General features: G+C 42.1%; 1 protein-coding gene across 1 annotated transcript in view; it reads left to right on the forward strand.

Annotated features, from left to right (window-relative positions):
- Positions 1 to 15490, forward strand: part of COL1A2 (collagen type I alpha 2 chain) — a 36325-nt gene that overhangs the window by 18000 nt on the left and 2835 nt on the right. Inside the window, exons 25-49 of the mRNA XM_037142777.2 lie at positions 413 to 511; positions 892 to 945; positions 1396 to 1449; positions 1601 to 1654; positions 1925 to 1978; positions 2924 to 2968; positions 4154 to 4252; positions 5465 to 5572; positions 6240 to 6293; positions 7206 to 7259; positions 7948 to 8001; positions 8101 to 8154; positions 8251 to 8358; positions 8742 to 8795; positions 9590 to 9643; positions 10614 to 10775; positions 11510 to 11617; positions 12281 to 12388; positions 12778 to 12831; positions 12919 to 13026; positions 13169 to 13222; positions 13628 to 13735; positions 14208 to 14261; positions 14377 to 14484; positions 14813 to 15071. Of these exons, the coding sequence (XP_036998672.2) occupies positions 413 to 511; positions 892 to 945; positions 1396 to 1449; positions 1601 to 1654; positions 1925 to 1978; positions 2924 to 2968; positions 4154 to 4252; positions 5465 to 5572; positions 6240 to 6293; positions 7206 to 7259; positions 7948 to 8001; positions 8101 to 8154; positions 8251 to 8358; positions 8742 to 8795; positions 9590 to 9643; positions 10614 to 10775; positions 11510 to 11617; positions 12281 to 12388; positions 12778 to 12831; positions 12919 to 13026; positions 13169 to 13222; positions 13628 to 13735; positions 14208 to 14261; positions 14377 to 14484; positions 14813 to 15071 (2122 nt within the window). The remainder of the gene's footprint in view (positions 1 to 412; positions 512 to 891; positions 946 to 1395; positions 1450 to 1600; positions 1655 to 1924; positions 1979 to 2923; positions 2969 to 4153; positions 4253 to 5464; positions 5573 to 6239; positions 6294 to 7205; positions 7260 to 7947; positions 8002 to 8100; positions 8155 to 8250; positions 8359 to 8741; positions 8796 to 9589; positions 9644 to 10613; positions 10776 to 11509; positions 11618 to 12280; positions 12389 to 12777; positions 12832 to 12918; positions 13027 to 13168; positions 13223 to 13627; positions 13736 to 14207; positions 14262 to 14376; positions 14485 to 14812; positions 15072 to 15490) is intronic.

Here is a 15490-nt window from a genome sequence, read left to right on the forward strand (position 1 = left end):
TACTGTACTCTCATCAAGTCTGTTCTGTGGCTTGTTTATACATGAACACATCGGAAATAAATATCAGCCACATACATCATCTGGGAACACAGAGTAATGGATTATAATTATGGAATCCAAATGAATACAGGGCTGAAAGGAGAGAAGGAAAAAGAAAAACATGGCAAGGAAAATTGAAGCAGGTGACAAGGGTTTGAAAAGAAAGAGAGGGAATCGTGTGTGTATGAAATTGAGTGTGCGTGTACTGGCTTCCTATTTAGAAAAGAAAAAGGGATTCATAATTCATCAACACTTTATACAGGAAGCTCTATGCATTCAGAAATCGATTGTTTCATCCTGTGGCAGCATCACAAGCTTGAGGTCATGAGACCCTGTTGATGCTGAGTAACGTTTAAATAAACTCTGGTTTCAGGGCCTCCCTGGCATCGACGGCAGGCCTGGACCCATCGGCCCAGCTGGAGCACGAGGAGAGCCTGGCAACATCGGATTCCCTGGACCCAAAGGCCCCAGCGTAAGAATCACCATAATCTCCTCTTCCTTGGCACTTTTTTGGGGGGCCACATTTCATCAAAACTCCAGTATTTCTCCCTTGTCTCAGTTCGCTGCACTTTAAGGGGGTTCCTTCCAACATGGGAAAATTGCAGACCACTTACCACATTAAAAGCTGAGCTCCGGTGTGTATCACTGGACACTGCTGAAAACCCATCCCCTGAGTTGTGCTTTGCAGATGCGGATGCACCTCGTTGTATTTGGAGCTGCAGAATGATGGTTCACATGCTAGATAGCAAAATTCAGACTAGCCATCTTTTAAAAAAAGCAAGGAACTAACATTTCAAAATTGTCATGATTCATTTGACATTAAATGCATAACTTTTTTAATGTTTATTATAGGGTGAACCTGGCAAAGTTGGCGAAAAAGGACATGCTGGTCTTCCTGGTGCTCGGGTAGGTGCAAACTTCCAAGCAGATCTATGCACATAGTATTCACCCAGGAACACTCCCCGGTAGGCCACTGATACCATTCTGTCACTTTCTTTCCAAGGTGACAGCCCCTAGGTTGATATTACCATTGAAAAGAATGTTTTGCTTTTCAAACCACACTCAAAAGGAAGTGAGCTATAACAAAACAGAATATATTAAGTCTAAAAGATGATGCATTCAGATTTTATTTAACGCATTCCCTGACCTTCATTAATTGCCCTCCATCCATAGACTGCCCGTGAACCATATCAAAAGTTAGTAGGTGGTATTTGGGCCTTGGCAGGAGACCCACAGTGAGTTTAGTTCCTGCCCAAATGACAAGCTTTCTTTTGAGCAAGTGATGCAGGAGGCTTGGAGGCATCTTAAAGTGCCCAACTTGAGGGTAACCCTGAGCCCTTCTGTTAAACACTTTAGGGTGCTCCAGGTCCTGATGGAAACAATGGTGCTCAGGGGCCTCCTGGACCACAAGTGAGTATTTCCCCCACTCCTGTCCTTTTCTTCCCTGAAATAAATCTAGTCCCGCAAAATAACCATCTTCTTTTTCCAATCCAAAAGTAATGTCACTAGACGGTCATGGTGGCATATACCATTATTTATGCTGTCTTTCCTATCGCTTCAGGGTGTTCAAGGTGGAAAAGGTGACCAAGGCCCAGCTGGTCCTCCAGGCTTCCAGGTAAGTCATCTAAGAGCTGCAGAACACTGCCTTGGGTCAGGCTCCCCAGCATAGATCTCCACACTGCTCTTCACCAGCACAGAGCACAGGATTTCGGAACCAACACAAAGAAGCTGTATTTTTTTTTCAAGGCCAACTTTTGTGTAATGCTTTAATAATACACAATAGTTACTGATTGTATTGATATTAGATAGTTTCCCCCAAAACCTAATTGTTGGCTTATCCCCTGGAAGTAGCCATAAGATTGAGAGTGGTATTTCTTTCATCTAGGGACTGCCTGGCCCCGCAGGTACAGCTGGTGAGCTTGGCAAACCAGGAGAAAGGGTGAGTAAACAAGCTATAGTAAATTTACCTAACCTTGGGACTTTCCCCCTGTCTAACACCCTCCTGCAGAATGATTATAACATGCAATGTGACAAAGGAAGCTTCATATTTCATATGTTGATGACAGTGTTCTGCATATGTCAATACTAATAAAGAGAATGAGCCAGTTTACCCAATTTTGATCAAATTACTTTGTTTTGAGGGTTGAATGAAGCATCACACTACAGAAATAAAATGAATTGATGAACATTCCACTTAATAGCCTTATTTTTTGTGTTGCTCTTGGTAATGTTAAAATATAAATTATGTCCTTCTCTGTAGTGAAAAGGTAAATGCATTGATTTTTCATCAAAGAAGACCCTGAAAAATCACGTTTAATGTTTTTCTTGGCATTCGCACATGATGCTGCGATCCACAGTCGGAGCATGAGCTCTGAGTCATTTTCTCTGTAATTGTGATAGATGTTTCTCAATTCAGTTACATTATGTGGCCTGGTCTCCTCTGTCAACAGTGGGCCACATTAAGGAGACAGCTGGTCAGTAATAAAGGAGATACACTTGGGTATGCAATTTAACTATGTGCATAATACGGTCGTCTCAATAAAAAAACAGTCTGTTATAAAGCTAAAAGTAGGCAATGTCCGATACTGTTCATCACTATGTATCATGTTATCAAAGGAGATAGTCTGTTTGGCCACTTTTTTTAAAGCAATGAACTAAATAATGAGAAACTTAAATTTCCAGATACCAGGTTCTAGTATAAATAAAGTTTTGATCAGTGAGAGTCTCATTTTTTTCTAATAGTCCATATACTTACATACTCATGTTGGCAGGGCCTACCTGGTTTTATTTTACTCTTTTAAGGCATGTCTAAATATCATATTCATAAGTAGATTTAGAGAACGTACATAAATCTCATGCTTTATTTATTTTCCTGTTTTGCTAGGGTCTCCCTGGTGAATTTGGTCTCCCTGGTCCTGCTGGTCCAAGAGTAAGTATTGCTTGACTAACCTTCATAAACATCTCGGTGTGCTTCTTTAAAACAAGTACTGTTTTCTCCTGCAAACTACTTGCAACAAGTTCCTGACACTCTTCCATCATCAAACATAATCTGTAGACAGCATTTGATTTGAGAATTGACAATAGATTCTTTTATTTAATTGATCGTATTTCTTACTAAAAAACACACACAGTTATAAGAAACATAAATGAACCAATACATGTATTACATTCAGTGATTTATATAGACAAGTACGATGTATTTACAACGGTGGCTCACACTTAGCCAAGGGAAAGTAACATCTTACTAAGATTTAAAGTCAGTTTTTGCAATGCATGCTGATATTCAAAACTTAAAGCTGAAATTGTGAGTTTACTCTTACAAATAAATGAATGAGCAAGTGTATTCAGTTTGTCTGTGATCATTAGAATAACTGGAATGATTAGCTTGCCCCTAAAGTGACCTGTTACATGGCTAGTTATCGAATATCTAGGATGCCCAAACAAGTTTAATAGCATAGAACCCAAGTAGCACAGGACCAAGGTAGAATAAGGGGCTTTGACACAATTGCAATGTGGACTTATTTGTTAAATATTCTGGATCATAGAGCATTATGTCATAATGATATTTACATGCAAATTGAGAGATATTTAAATAAATACACAAGTGCATATGCATGTACATATGTATGTCTTCTCTGTTAAATATTGTAACTGTTATACCTTATTACATGCGATTGCAAAAAGGGAGTATAGATATGGTAATATCTAATCTTATTTACACCTAGCATTGCTATTCACCTAAAATGACACAATATTTCCCTTTGAATACTGTGTATACCTGGCATCTGTCTTTGCCTATGGATCTATCATCAGGAAGAAAATAAAGGAAACAAACAGAAAAAGGAAGTGAATTCCAAAGGTTGAATGCTATACCCTAGGAGTGATGAATTTTGGAGTTGTAGTCACAGAACGTTAGAGCTGAAGGAAACTTTTGAGATTATCTACTTCCGTCCCTTCATTTTACTAGTGGAGAAATTAGAGAACAATAGTTCTACTTTGCTTATCAGTGGCAGAATCAGGATTCAAGAGCTAAGCAAGTATGAACTCGGCTGTGTAAAACAGTGTCTCTGAAAAAGCACGAACAATGCAACTCCTCTTCTGATGCCTTTCACAGGGGGAGCGCGGTCCTCCGGGAGAAAGTGGCGCTGTCGGTCCCACTGGTCCCATTGGAAGCCGAGGTCCTTCTGGACCCCCAGGGCCTGAGGGAAACAAGGTAAATTTTGTGTTACACATTGCTGGTTTGGCCCACTATGCTCTAGAATAAATAGATCCTTTAGGTAGTAAGTTAACTGTTTTTTTCAGAGTACTTACTTATTTCTAGTCCTATGATGATGTCCGTCTCAGTGTCTGGCAACCTGATTCCAGGGGACCTGAATTATTCCAAAACACAGAATCCCAGTGGTGTATCCCTACAAATGAATTAGTATGGGTTTTCACTCTTTTTTCATCACACTGTTTATACTTCTGTTTTAATCTAGAAACATCAGATACATTTGGACACTATTTTTTTAGAACAAACTCTTACCTTCTCAATATCCTGCTCATAAACTAAAATTTCAAAAAGTAGCATAAATTTTAATAAGAGAATTTATAATGATGAAAACTAATTGGACAGTACACTCACCCAAAAAATAGAAGCCTGAAAATTTGTATTTCAAAATAGAATCTGTGGGTTAGATTTTAAAATATGTGAAATGATACATTTCTGAAAAACAAACCACTTCAACCACAATAAAGAGAAAGTAACTGATATTACTTTTGATTCTTACCTCTCAGGGAAAAAATGTAAAGGTTTACTGCAAAATCTACTTTGGTATGTGGAAGGATCTTAGAAAAAAATAAACACCAGCCAAGAAAGAGAGTAGAAAACAGAAAGTATACGTGGTTCTGTGAGGTGGTACTTTCAGAGAGTTTCATCTCAGAAGCTAGCCAACAGATTTTAAGTATGTGGAATTGTAAAGCTTTCTGTTAAAAATGGAAGTGCCCACTCTTAAGGAGATTCAAATGTAAACACCTCCTCGGTTCCTAAGGTCTCTTTTCGTATTTCCTGTCTGGGCTAAGAGACATTCCCAAAAACTGGTGGGCGAGTTGTTTTTCACTGTCTGCCTTCCATTATCCTGTCCTTTCCTTTCCCCTGCCTGCCTCCTTTAACAGGACGGGGAGCAGGTGACAGAAAAATCCCAGCGCCCACTGTCACTCCCTTCTTCTCTCAGTCACCATGACATAACAGCACCTTTCTCCAAGACCTTCTCTCTGCTTTCAGAGCCCTCCTCGTGTCTCTGAGTAGGCAATGATGCTCTCTAATAAATGTTATCTAATAAACGTTCTAGTAAATGTCTAATACATTGGAATCCTTCAAGAGTTTGCGTTTTCATTCTCCTCTCTTGCCCCTGAAATAATTGACCTCACATGTGTTTGATTCAAGGGTGAACCTGGTGCGGTCGGCGCTCCGGGCACTGCTGGTGCCCCTGGCCCCGGTGGACTCCCAGGAGAGAGGGGCGCTGCCGGCATGCCTGGGGGCAAAGGAGAAAAGGTATCCCCCTTCGGTGTTGAACTTGAATGCATATTGCTGAGGAACTCTGGTAGGAAGATGGCACAGGCTTGCCCAGTTTTTACAATCCCTGACCGGTGGTCTGGTGGCACTTTGACATCTATGTCTGTAGGTCCCCCTCTGCCACGTAGCACCCACACATTTCTAAACTCATCGACCTGGCAAAATTCCTCGCTACCATGGAATTTCACACAAACAGATGGTATTGAGTAATACATGAGGCTCATTTTAATGCCACTAACAATAATGCCTCATCCTGCCCTAATTAATGATGAGAAGCTATACTGAACAGCTGTCAACCGTGCGGCCGCATTAGTTGTGCCACAGGAGTGACTGGGCACCAGAGCCATTGTGGCATTGCCTTCAAATCCTCTCCACATGCATTTGGACTTGGCTTGATGATGCTTCAGTGGGGTTATAAAAATTAGGAAAGAATACCTAACGATAATCTAGAAAAGTCCTTGATTACTTTTCCTTTTTTTTTTTTTTTGAAATTCCTCATACAACATCCTGTAGAGTGGTAGGGAATCAAGTCATTAATTACTAAAGGCTTTAATTGACTGAAGTATTGTAGCTTCTTCCGCAAAAACACTTCCAATTCAAAAATTCGGTCAGAAAACAAAAAGTTGCTCCTGCTTCCTATTTTCAGGGTGAAACTGGCCTCAGAGGTGAAATGGGCAGCACAGGCAGAGATGGTGCTCGTGTGAGTAAACTCGTGTTTGTGTTTGTTTCTACTTAGATTATCTTTTTTCTATCTCTTTACCTCTCACTTGGAGTTAAGAAGCTTTCCAAAATACAACTGACAAAAGGAATTCAAGTCTAGTAAAAGTATTGCATGATTTCCTGGATCTATGATTAATGATATTTTACATGTTCCAGAAGAAAAATTCAACAGGACTTTCCCCTTTAAAAATCACAGCCTGAATTTTCTATCTTCTTCATTGTTAACTGTACCAAGTAATAACTACAACCCCAAAACTCTGGGGTTAATGGAACTTCACAGGATTGCTGAAGTTATTATAGTGCTTTAGGGGGAAAAAATTGATGCATTTTAAGAAGCCAGAACCCCTAACAAGATCCTTTTTATTTACATGTATGTCTTAAAAAGTTATCACTGAATCAGCAGCCCCAAAGATTAGCTGTCAGTGCCCTGGAGATGCCAAAGATAATCCCAGAGAGGTGTAATAACCACACCCACAGTGTTGGCATTGTGGTTTTTCCAGGCCGTAAGCTACCTTGGTCCCTTCTCTCTCAGAGCTGGTAACTCACTGTGGCACGTTCATAACAGTCTTTTCTCTGAACCACACAGTGCTAACAGTTCCAAACAAAGCTACCCACTGCTCTCCAGGGAATTTGACAAGAGCAGTGAATTCAGATCGCCCCAATTCCTAACCTGCTTATGCCTTACACACTTCCATAACCTTTACCACTGCGGTACTCTCCTCCTAAGAGAGGCTTCTTGTAGTCTTGGTGATGAGAACTGAAATGCATCAGAGGGCCCAGAATGTGCAGTAAAAGTGCTCAGTCACTGTTTAAGCACAAGAGGGAATAGCAAGGGTCACTTTTGATGGTATGGGAGTGTTATTACTAAGACTTGTTTCCTTTTTGGTACTAGGGTGCTCCTGGTGCTGTGGGTGCCCCCGGTCCTTCTGGAGCCTCTGGTGACCGGGTAAGCGTGCATTTTCCACTAAGTTGCAACTCCCTGAGCCAATAGCAGTATCTAAAATTCCCTGCCTGCCTTAGCCCCCAAAGTCCCAGCAATTCTTTTCTATAGCTTGGTTTTAAACCCACTTATTTAAAAACTTGTGTGTTGTTTTTAAATACAACAAGAAAGGGACAGCAAGAAACAAACACTGTGTGTTTAAAGTTCTCTTTCCTTTCCTATGGAGAGGCCAGCTGTCTGATCTGCACTTTAATCCCTAGGATCTGTTTTAAAGCCTCACGCTGTGCCCATTAAAAATATCCTAATGCACTGAGCCTTCTCAGAGCCTTCAATTGTTTAAAAAAATCAATAAGATACATGTGAAATGAGTGTGCTCGAACACATTGAACTCTTAAAATAGACCTTATGTATTGTATTGCACAGACTGCAGCAAATGGATCGGCCCTATGTTGATCTAAAAATTATGAAGTCCTTCTCCTGGTATTGTAGGCACTGATTGGTAGAGGTTTTGCAAGTGTATGACTGATGCCACTCCAACCCCCCAAACGAATACAAACTTTAAGCAGAGTAAGAATCCCCTTCATCTTCTCTGTGAGAGAGAGATACATTAGTTATCTCTCCCGATGCAGCTGCAGGCTCTGATGAGGGACAGCTGTCTACCACATTAACTAATTCATCTTCGGTCCCACCACAGGGAGAGGCTGGCGCTGCTGGTCCCGCTGGTCCTGCCGGTCCTCGTGGTAGCCCTGTAAGTAGAAATCTGGATCATTTTGGATACTCACAACATGTAGACACTGAGGAATCTAAGATTGTTAAGACATTTTTAAACCCCTTTTCCCACCTCTAGGGTGAACGTGGTGAGGTTGGTCCCGCCGGTCCCAATGGATTTGCTGGTCCTGCTGTGAGTATCACATAATGAAGGTGCATCTGAAAACATCCCAAGTAGGCAAGTGAGTGAGTTGAATACCTGAACAATAAAACTGTTCTTTTCCCACAGGGTGCTGCTGGTCAACCTGGTGCTAAAGGAGAGAGAGGAACCAGAGGTCCCAAAGGTGAAAATGGTCCTGTCGGTCCCACAGGCCCCGCTGGAGCTGCTGGACCATCTGTGAGTTGAGTTCCCTGGTGGTCCATGTAGCCTATGTAGCTGCCCATGAAGTATTCTCATTCCACATACATCAATCAAGTGCCTACTGTGCACACCAGCGAACATGCCAGATAGAAGACAATTCTAAAACTAAGAATTAACATTTGCATACTGGCATTACAATTTGTAGAAGTCTCATTGTATTGCTTTACTTTTTCAATAATCCCATAGGGTGGTAATATTGAAGCAAGCACAGATTATTTTATTTGATGCAGATAATTATTTTTAATTCCTGGATTTGCTTCTAGTAGATGTGGGAACGATCCCTTGGAAGAAAAGAATGACATTTGTGAGAATTTTTTTGTGATTTAACCCCATCTTTTTGTTTGTCTGTTTCCATTTAGGGTCCAAATGGTGCCCCTGGTCCTGCTGGAAGTCGCGGCGATGGTGGCCCCCCTGTGAGTATTTAAAATGGACTTTGATAACTTTTATTTCTTCAAAATCTAACAGGGACAACTTGGAAGTTTGGAACTTTTTGGTACATTTGGACTAAAATAAGGAGATGCTTGAGATTTGAGTCAACTCATTCAGAGAAATTCTGACATAGAAGTTAAGGTCAGGTTCGTGGAATGTGAACTTAATCCTAGTGTCATGTATGTTGCTACCACCTCACTTGCAGTAATAACCAAAATTAAGCCCTGGTAGTTGAGTTGTGAAATGGGTAAAACATTTTTGGTACCCTTCATGTCCTAGTTGATGCCTCCCTTCTTTTGCCTGACCAAGTCCTTTCCCTTGGCATCCAGTGCTAGCAACCCCCCTCCCGGACACCCAGAGCTCCCCAAGAATGACCTCCATTGACTCCCTCCTTCCTTCACCAGACAACAATTAATACTCAGTTTTTTGTAGTATCTTACTCTGTAAACAAAATTACTTCTTACGCAGTGTCCATTCCCCGAGCACCCAGCCAGGTAATGTGTGACAATTGACACTCAGTGTGGCACAGTGTCTTAATTTCTTGCTCTTACAATCATCAGATAATACGCTAACATTTCCAAAAGAACCCTCAGAACTTTAATGCAAAATATGGGTGTTGCAATGGAGGGCACGCCGGTGAGGGGGACAGAAGAGATGGGGGGTCTTGGGGTCCTGATTAAATAACACCCTGTGTGACACCACCACTGCCTCCCCCATCTCTGAAGATGGTGTTGATTGTAGAATTTTAATACGGAATTTTAATGTACTTGGTCCTCAGGGCATGACTGGTTTCCCTGGTGCTGCTGGACGCACTGGCCCCCCTGGACCCGCCGTAAGTAAATCACTTCAAAGGGTGTCTCCATGTATCACCTGACCTCAGCCGGTGGGGCGGCGAGACACTCTGTAAAAATATGCTACAAAGATTTAGCTACTATCTTCCTAGTCTTGCATCAGTTTTTCTGAGCCATTAAAGCAAAATCTTCACAAGTTATATTTTATAATAACAGTTTAGGAGGATTTTATTCATGTGAACACAAGTCTCCTTTTAGAGGCATGGGTGGAGTTTTTTTGTTAAAACTTGAAAAAAACAGAACAGTTTTACTCACATATCAGGTAGTTCTATATCTAATTACCCTTTATGGCCAACATTCTGCCTTCATAGTTAAGGTATAATTGTTCCCGAATTTAAAGGTGGTTTGGCCTCTAATTTAATTCAGATTCAGACTCTTCTGTCAGGACTCAAGAGAATTTAATTAATTACCAAGGCTTAAGTCTTCCGGTTAAGGTTTCAGGGGGGAAAATAGCAAAGACATTGATTTCTTGGAATCCTTTTATAGGTTCATAACAGAAAAACCTTCATTCCCTGTAGGCATTTAATTAAAGCTAGTTGAGAGCATATGTGATTCCTCATTTATGAACAAAATGCCAGTATCGGTTTTCTTCAAAAGGAAATGGCTGGGGTCCTCCGAAGTCCCATTCATTCACAACTAACTTTCATAAGTCCGCACAGTTCCAGTCGGCCAGGCTGCTGGTGCGGCCGCAATGCTTTCCCTCTCAGACGTTTGCCCCAGCTTCTGCCCCCCATCCATCCACTGTATGTTACTTTCCTGCCGCACGAGAAGGAAGATGGGAGTCGCTTCTTTCTACAAGAGAGAATGTTAAAAAGTCTAAACCTTTCCCCCACATGGCTAGGATACTATTTGGTTGCTTCTCCTGCATCTTAATATCAAGAACCTCAGCTGGTCTCTTCCAGGCCCATGATGATGAGCAAAAATTAAATGACCTTGTACATTTGCCCACAGGGTATCACTGGCCCTCCTGGTCCCACCGGTGCTGCTGGTAAAGAAGGAATTCGTGGGCCTCGTGGTGACCAAGGTCCAGTTGGCCGAACCGGAGAAACAGGTGCAGGCGGCCCCCCTGGCTTTGCTGGTGAAAAGGGTCCTTCTGGAGAGACTGGTGCTGCTGTAAGTGATTTAAACTCCTCTTTCTTAATTCCTTGTGTTGAAGTCAGGGCAAGCCCTTGCATAAATCATTAAATAGTGTGTGTTTCTTATTGACGAGTGCTATAGGTCCTCAAGTAGAGCTCAGTCGAGCCAGGAAATCTGTCTAACAGATATTGGGGTGTCATAGCTTCAGTAGATGCTTCTAAGGCACTAGATGGGCATGGCAATAAGTGAGAAAACTCACTGTTTTACCAAAACAGCCCTTTCACCACTTGAGAGCACCTTGCTGGTATGAGGATTCAAACAGAATCGCATGGCATTGGTCATCCCACTACACATTGACTGATCTCAGTGAGCTACCAGTTCTTTAAACCTGCACTGTCCAGTGTTATTGCTACTCTGAAACCTGCCTTTGTTAGGCCTGGTTCAGTCAGACACCATGGTCAAAATTTGCTTCTTGGCATAGATTCTGTGAAAATTCTACTCCATAATCCCAGATGGCCTCATTAATTTCAACCACATACATTTAAATGTTGCTTCATTGGTCTCAAGAGGGAACTAGGGACAAAAATATACACACCAAGATGGAAACTCACCGTCATCACCAGAGAAAAGACATCCAAAGATATGTCCTGCGGAGAGGAGGACTTCTGTTCCAACTGAGCCCAGCTCATTTTCACAATCCTCAAGCCAACCTGTCTTATCATCACCCGTGGTCTTTACCAGTAACGCTCAGTATTTTTCATCTTGTTCAGGGACCTCCTGGCACTCCAGGTCCTCAGGGTCTTCTTGGTGCTCCTGGTATCCTCGGTCTCCCAGGCTCTCGAGGTGAACGTGGCCTCCCAGGTGCTTCTGGAGCAGTGGTGAGTGTTTGACACCGTTCTTCTCATTAACACAATAAAGAATTTAGAAAGCTGCCATTTCGAATGTCACAGGTTGATCACTGAATAACTCCGCTTGAGATTTTTTATTCATGGCATTGTCTTTGTACAGATCACATGTCACTCATCTGAGAAGCTTTAATGTCCGCCTTCCTTAGACACACGCAATAGGCACAGTTAACATTATGCAGAATGATTTCTGTCCTTTCACATGCTTAAGAATGATAAAGCTCTAATTGCATTTACTCCTCTGCAATATGAAATGCTGGCATCATTTATCCTGTAGGAAGAACGAAACTCTGCGAGTTCTGAATTACTCCATTAAACCTCGTATGTGACAGCAACCTGAAACCTGAGCTCATCTCCAAAAGCTCTCTCAACTTTAGGAATTCATTTCATTTGGGCTATTGGATAAAATTAGGCTCAGCTGATACAGAGAACATTCCAAAACTGCATGAAGCCAACCACCGTCAGTGGAAGGGGAGGGGGGGAATGACACCAGTGACAATACTTACCCAATGTGTGGCCTGTTCAATTTCATTCTCTCTTCAAACTGAAAACTCCTGGCTCGGTTTGCTCTGGGAAGGTGAGATTTGCACTCAGCCCAATGACAGCAATGCTGTTCTGTCTTCTCTACCTTTTTAGGGTGAACCCGGTCCCCTCGGCATCTCGGGTCCACCTGGAGCCCGCGGTCCCCCTGGCGGTGTGGGTAGTCCTGGAGTCAACGGTGCTCCTGGTGAAGCCGGTCGTGATGTGAGTCCAACACTTGGTTTGTGAAAACCACCTGGTGATAGTTCATTGTGGGCAACTTTATATCCTGACTTGAGGTTCACTTATTCCAAGTTCCCAAACATGGTGTCTATTTCTCTATAATATCTACAAATTCTGACCACACCTAGTATTAAAAATAAGAAGAAATTAACTTGGGATGGGGGATAGGTCTTTAAATAGCATGTTTCAAAGCTGGCCAAAATATTAAAAACACCTCTAAAATTATCTAGGTTGGCAAGTTCCTATTTTTAACAGTCTAAAAAGGGGATTCATTATTGAGCTCTGGGAGTGATAAAGGCAGAACAACTGAACTATGGGGGCTGTGGGCTTTGGAGCCTCGCAGTGTCTTTACCGGCGTGGTGTCTTCACAGGGGAACCCTGGCAATGATGGTCCCCCAGGCCGAGATGGTCAACCTGGACACAAGGTTGGTGTACCTCTTCATCTTCCTTTAATTTAACAGTGACTAAACTACAGGCCAGATTAATGCTAAGCTTCATTTTGCCTTTGGTAGGGAGAGCGTGGTTACCCTGGCAACGCTGGTCCCGTTGGCGCTGTGGGTGCTCCTGGTCCTCATGGCCCCGTGGGTCCCACTGGCAAACACGGAAACCGTGGTGAACCTGTAAGTCATAAATACAAGTTCTTTAACGTTGTCATCCCTATAGACTTCACTTCTGACTTACCCACACTTGAGAACTTGTGGGCGCCTGGGAGGAAGATCTTGGCTGTGCTGACGACTTGTGTTTTTCTCTTCCAATGCATAGGGTCCTGCTGGTTCTGTTGGTCCCACCGGTCCTGTTGGTCCAAGAGGTCCTAGCGTATGTACATGATGAAGATTTTTTTTTACAAATTAACATTTAGGAGTAGTGTAGACTGTCCATTAAGAAAAATAAATATTACATAAGCTAGACTATATAGATATAATTTTTAAAATTTAGTCCACAGTGAGAATTGCTAAAACTAGCTTTTAAATCTCTTCTATTTCAAATCTTCACCCATTTGTATCAGATAATTGATTTGATTATCTGATAGATAATCAAGACCTAGCCACCATTACAGACAGCTCAGCTAAAGCAGATCCAGAGGAGAGTAGCCTGCGCACAGCTTTTATACCTTTACTTGTCTTGGGTTACCTTTGTAAACAGGTTACACAATATTAGTTGGAAAGACAGTATCACTTGTCTAAAAAGGTACACGTCTTACATGTCCTTCTCTCTTTGCAGGGCCCACAAGGCGTTCGAGGTGATAAGGGAGAGCCTGGTGATAAGGGGCCCCGAGGTCTTCCTGGCTTGAAGGGACATAATGGATTGCAAGGTCTTCCTGGTCTTGCTGTAAGTAAAATGTGGACACCCAGCATATATGCAGATCATAAAGGCCCTCGACTCAAAATGATCTTACTCAGATTTTCACTGTTATTGTTCTAAAATGTCCTATATCTTATTCATTTCCCATTTTCTAACTAACTTCATTTCTTGGAGATAATGCTATTTCATCTCAACAAGAAAAGGTGAGGGTTAAGGGAGATAAAAATATACATATATTAAAATCTCCTGGTAACAATGTCCTTCAACCCCACTTAAAATAAATATAATTAGAGTAATGACTAATACTGCATTGCTGAAGTAGCTTACAGGAAAAAACATAATGGAATATAATAGATATAATGGGGCAAAAGAGCCCCATTTTACAGTTTCAATTTTCTCAATCCAGAGTTATCGAAACTAAAGTTTTCCATTCGATTTTTTAAAATCTACTTTTTGACACATGTTCTGAAAATGCGATTTTCCTGTTTTCTCTTTGAAGGGTCATCATGGCGACCAAGGTGCTTCCGGCCCCGTGGGTCCTGCTGGCCCTAGGGTAGGTGGGCCCCAGAGACACTTATCTCTGAAACAGAGCCTGTGGCAGGCAGCAAGCCCCCAGCCTCTGCTCTCCTATGAGACTTTCTCTGGTTCACACAGTCCTTCTTCCCTAGGGCCCTGCTGGTCCTAGTGGCCCTCCCGGCAAAGATGGTCGCAGCGGACATCCTGGAACAGTTGGACCTGCTGGCATTCGTGGCTCTCAGGGTAGCCAAGGCCCTGCTGTAAGTATTATTTGAGGAATAAAGAGCATCACTGACCTAAGGAATGTTTTCTTCAGACTAAACCAAGAGAATCATGCCAATGCACTAAAGTAGTCCCCTGCTTCCACGTACTTTCTGCAATATATAAACGTAGTCTCTATATAATGAGTTGCTTAAGCCCATCCTTGCAAGTGTGCCTGGGAGCAAGTTGTTTATTTACAGAAGCTTGATGCTTTCTTCCTTATTAAAATATGGGTTTGTGTGATGCCCATCTGAATACCTGCTGTCATTGATGTCTCCCAGTGTCACCAAATACAAAGCTTCCTCTTTCTCACTTTCACCTTTGCAGGGCCCTCCTGGTCCCCCTGGCCCCCCTGGGCCTCCCGGCATAAGTGGTGGTGGTTATGACTTCGGTTTTGATGGAGACTTCTACCGGGCTGACCAGCCTCGTTCACCACCTTCTCTCAGACCCAAGGATTATGAAGTCGATGCTACTCTGAAATCTCTCAACAACCAGATTGAGACCCTTCTTACTCCTGAAGGCTCTAGGAAGAACCCAGCTCGCACATGCCGTGACTTGAGACTCAGCCACCCAGAGTGGAGCAGTGGTAGGTCAAGATGTCCAGGCTGGTCTGACCTGTCTCACAAGTTGGGCTTTTCAAAATCAGTTCCCCCTGACAGTTGGAGTGAAAAGTATTTGAGTAAAATCTGCACTGTGCGAAGCCATACACAATTAATGAAGAATTTTTTTCTACCAGCCATCACCCATTCTCAAACTTTTAAAAATATATATGTGTATATATATATATTTTTTAAGTATATATATATATATATTTACTTTTTCACATTAATATATACTCTGATTTAATTTTTCATGGAGGAGAGGGAAGGAGGAATTGTGTAATCTTCAACATAGCCTCCTTCTGCCTGTTAAATATGGGGTAGATAATACAATCAAAAATGATACTTACGAGAATCAAAATCATTGACTAGGAATTATTAGAACTCAATGAGAGGTTTTTATAGT

This window comes from Artibeus jamaicensis, unplaced genomic scaffold (genome assembly GCF_021234435.1).
Source record: "Artibeus jamaicensis isolate MK-2021 breed Jamaican fruit bat unplaced genomic scaffold, CSHL_Jam_final contig_923, whole genome shotgun sequence".
In the NCBI taxonomy this organism is placed as follows: domain Eukaryota; kingdom Metazoa; phylum Chordata; class Mammalia; order Chiroptera; family Phyllostomidae; genus Artibeus; species Artibeus jamaicensis.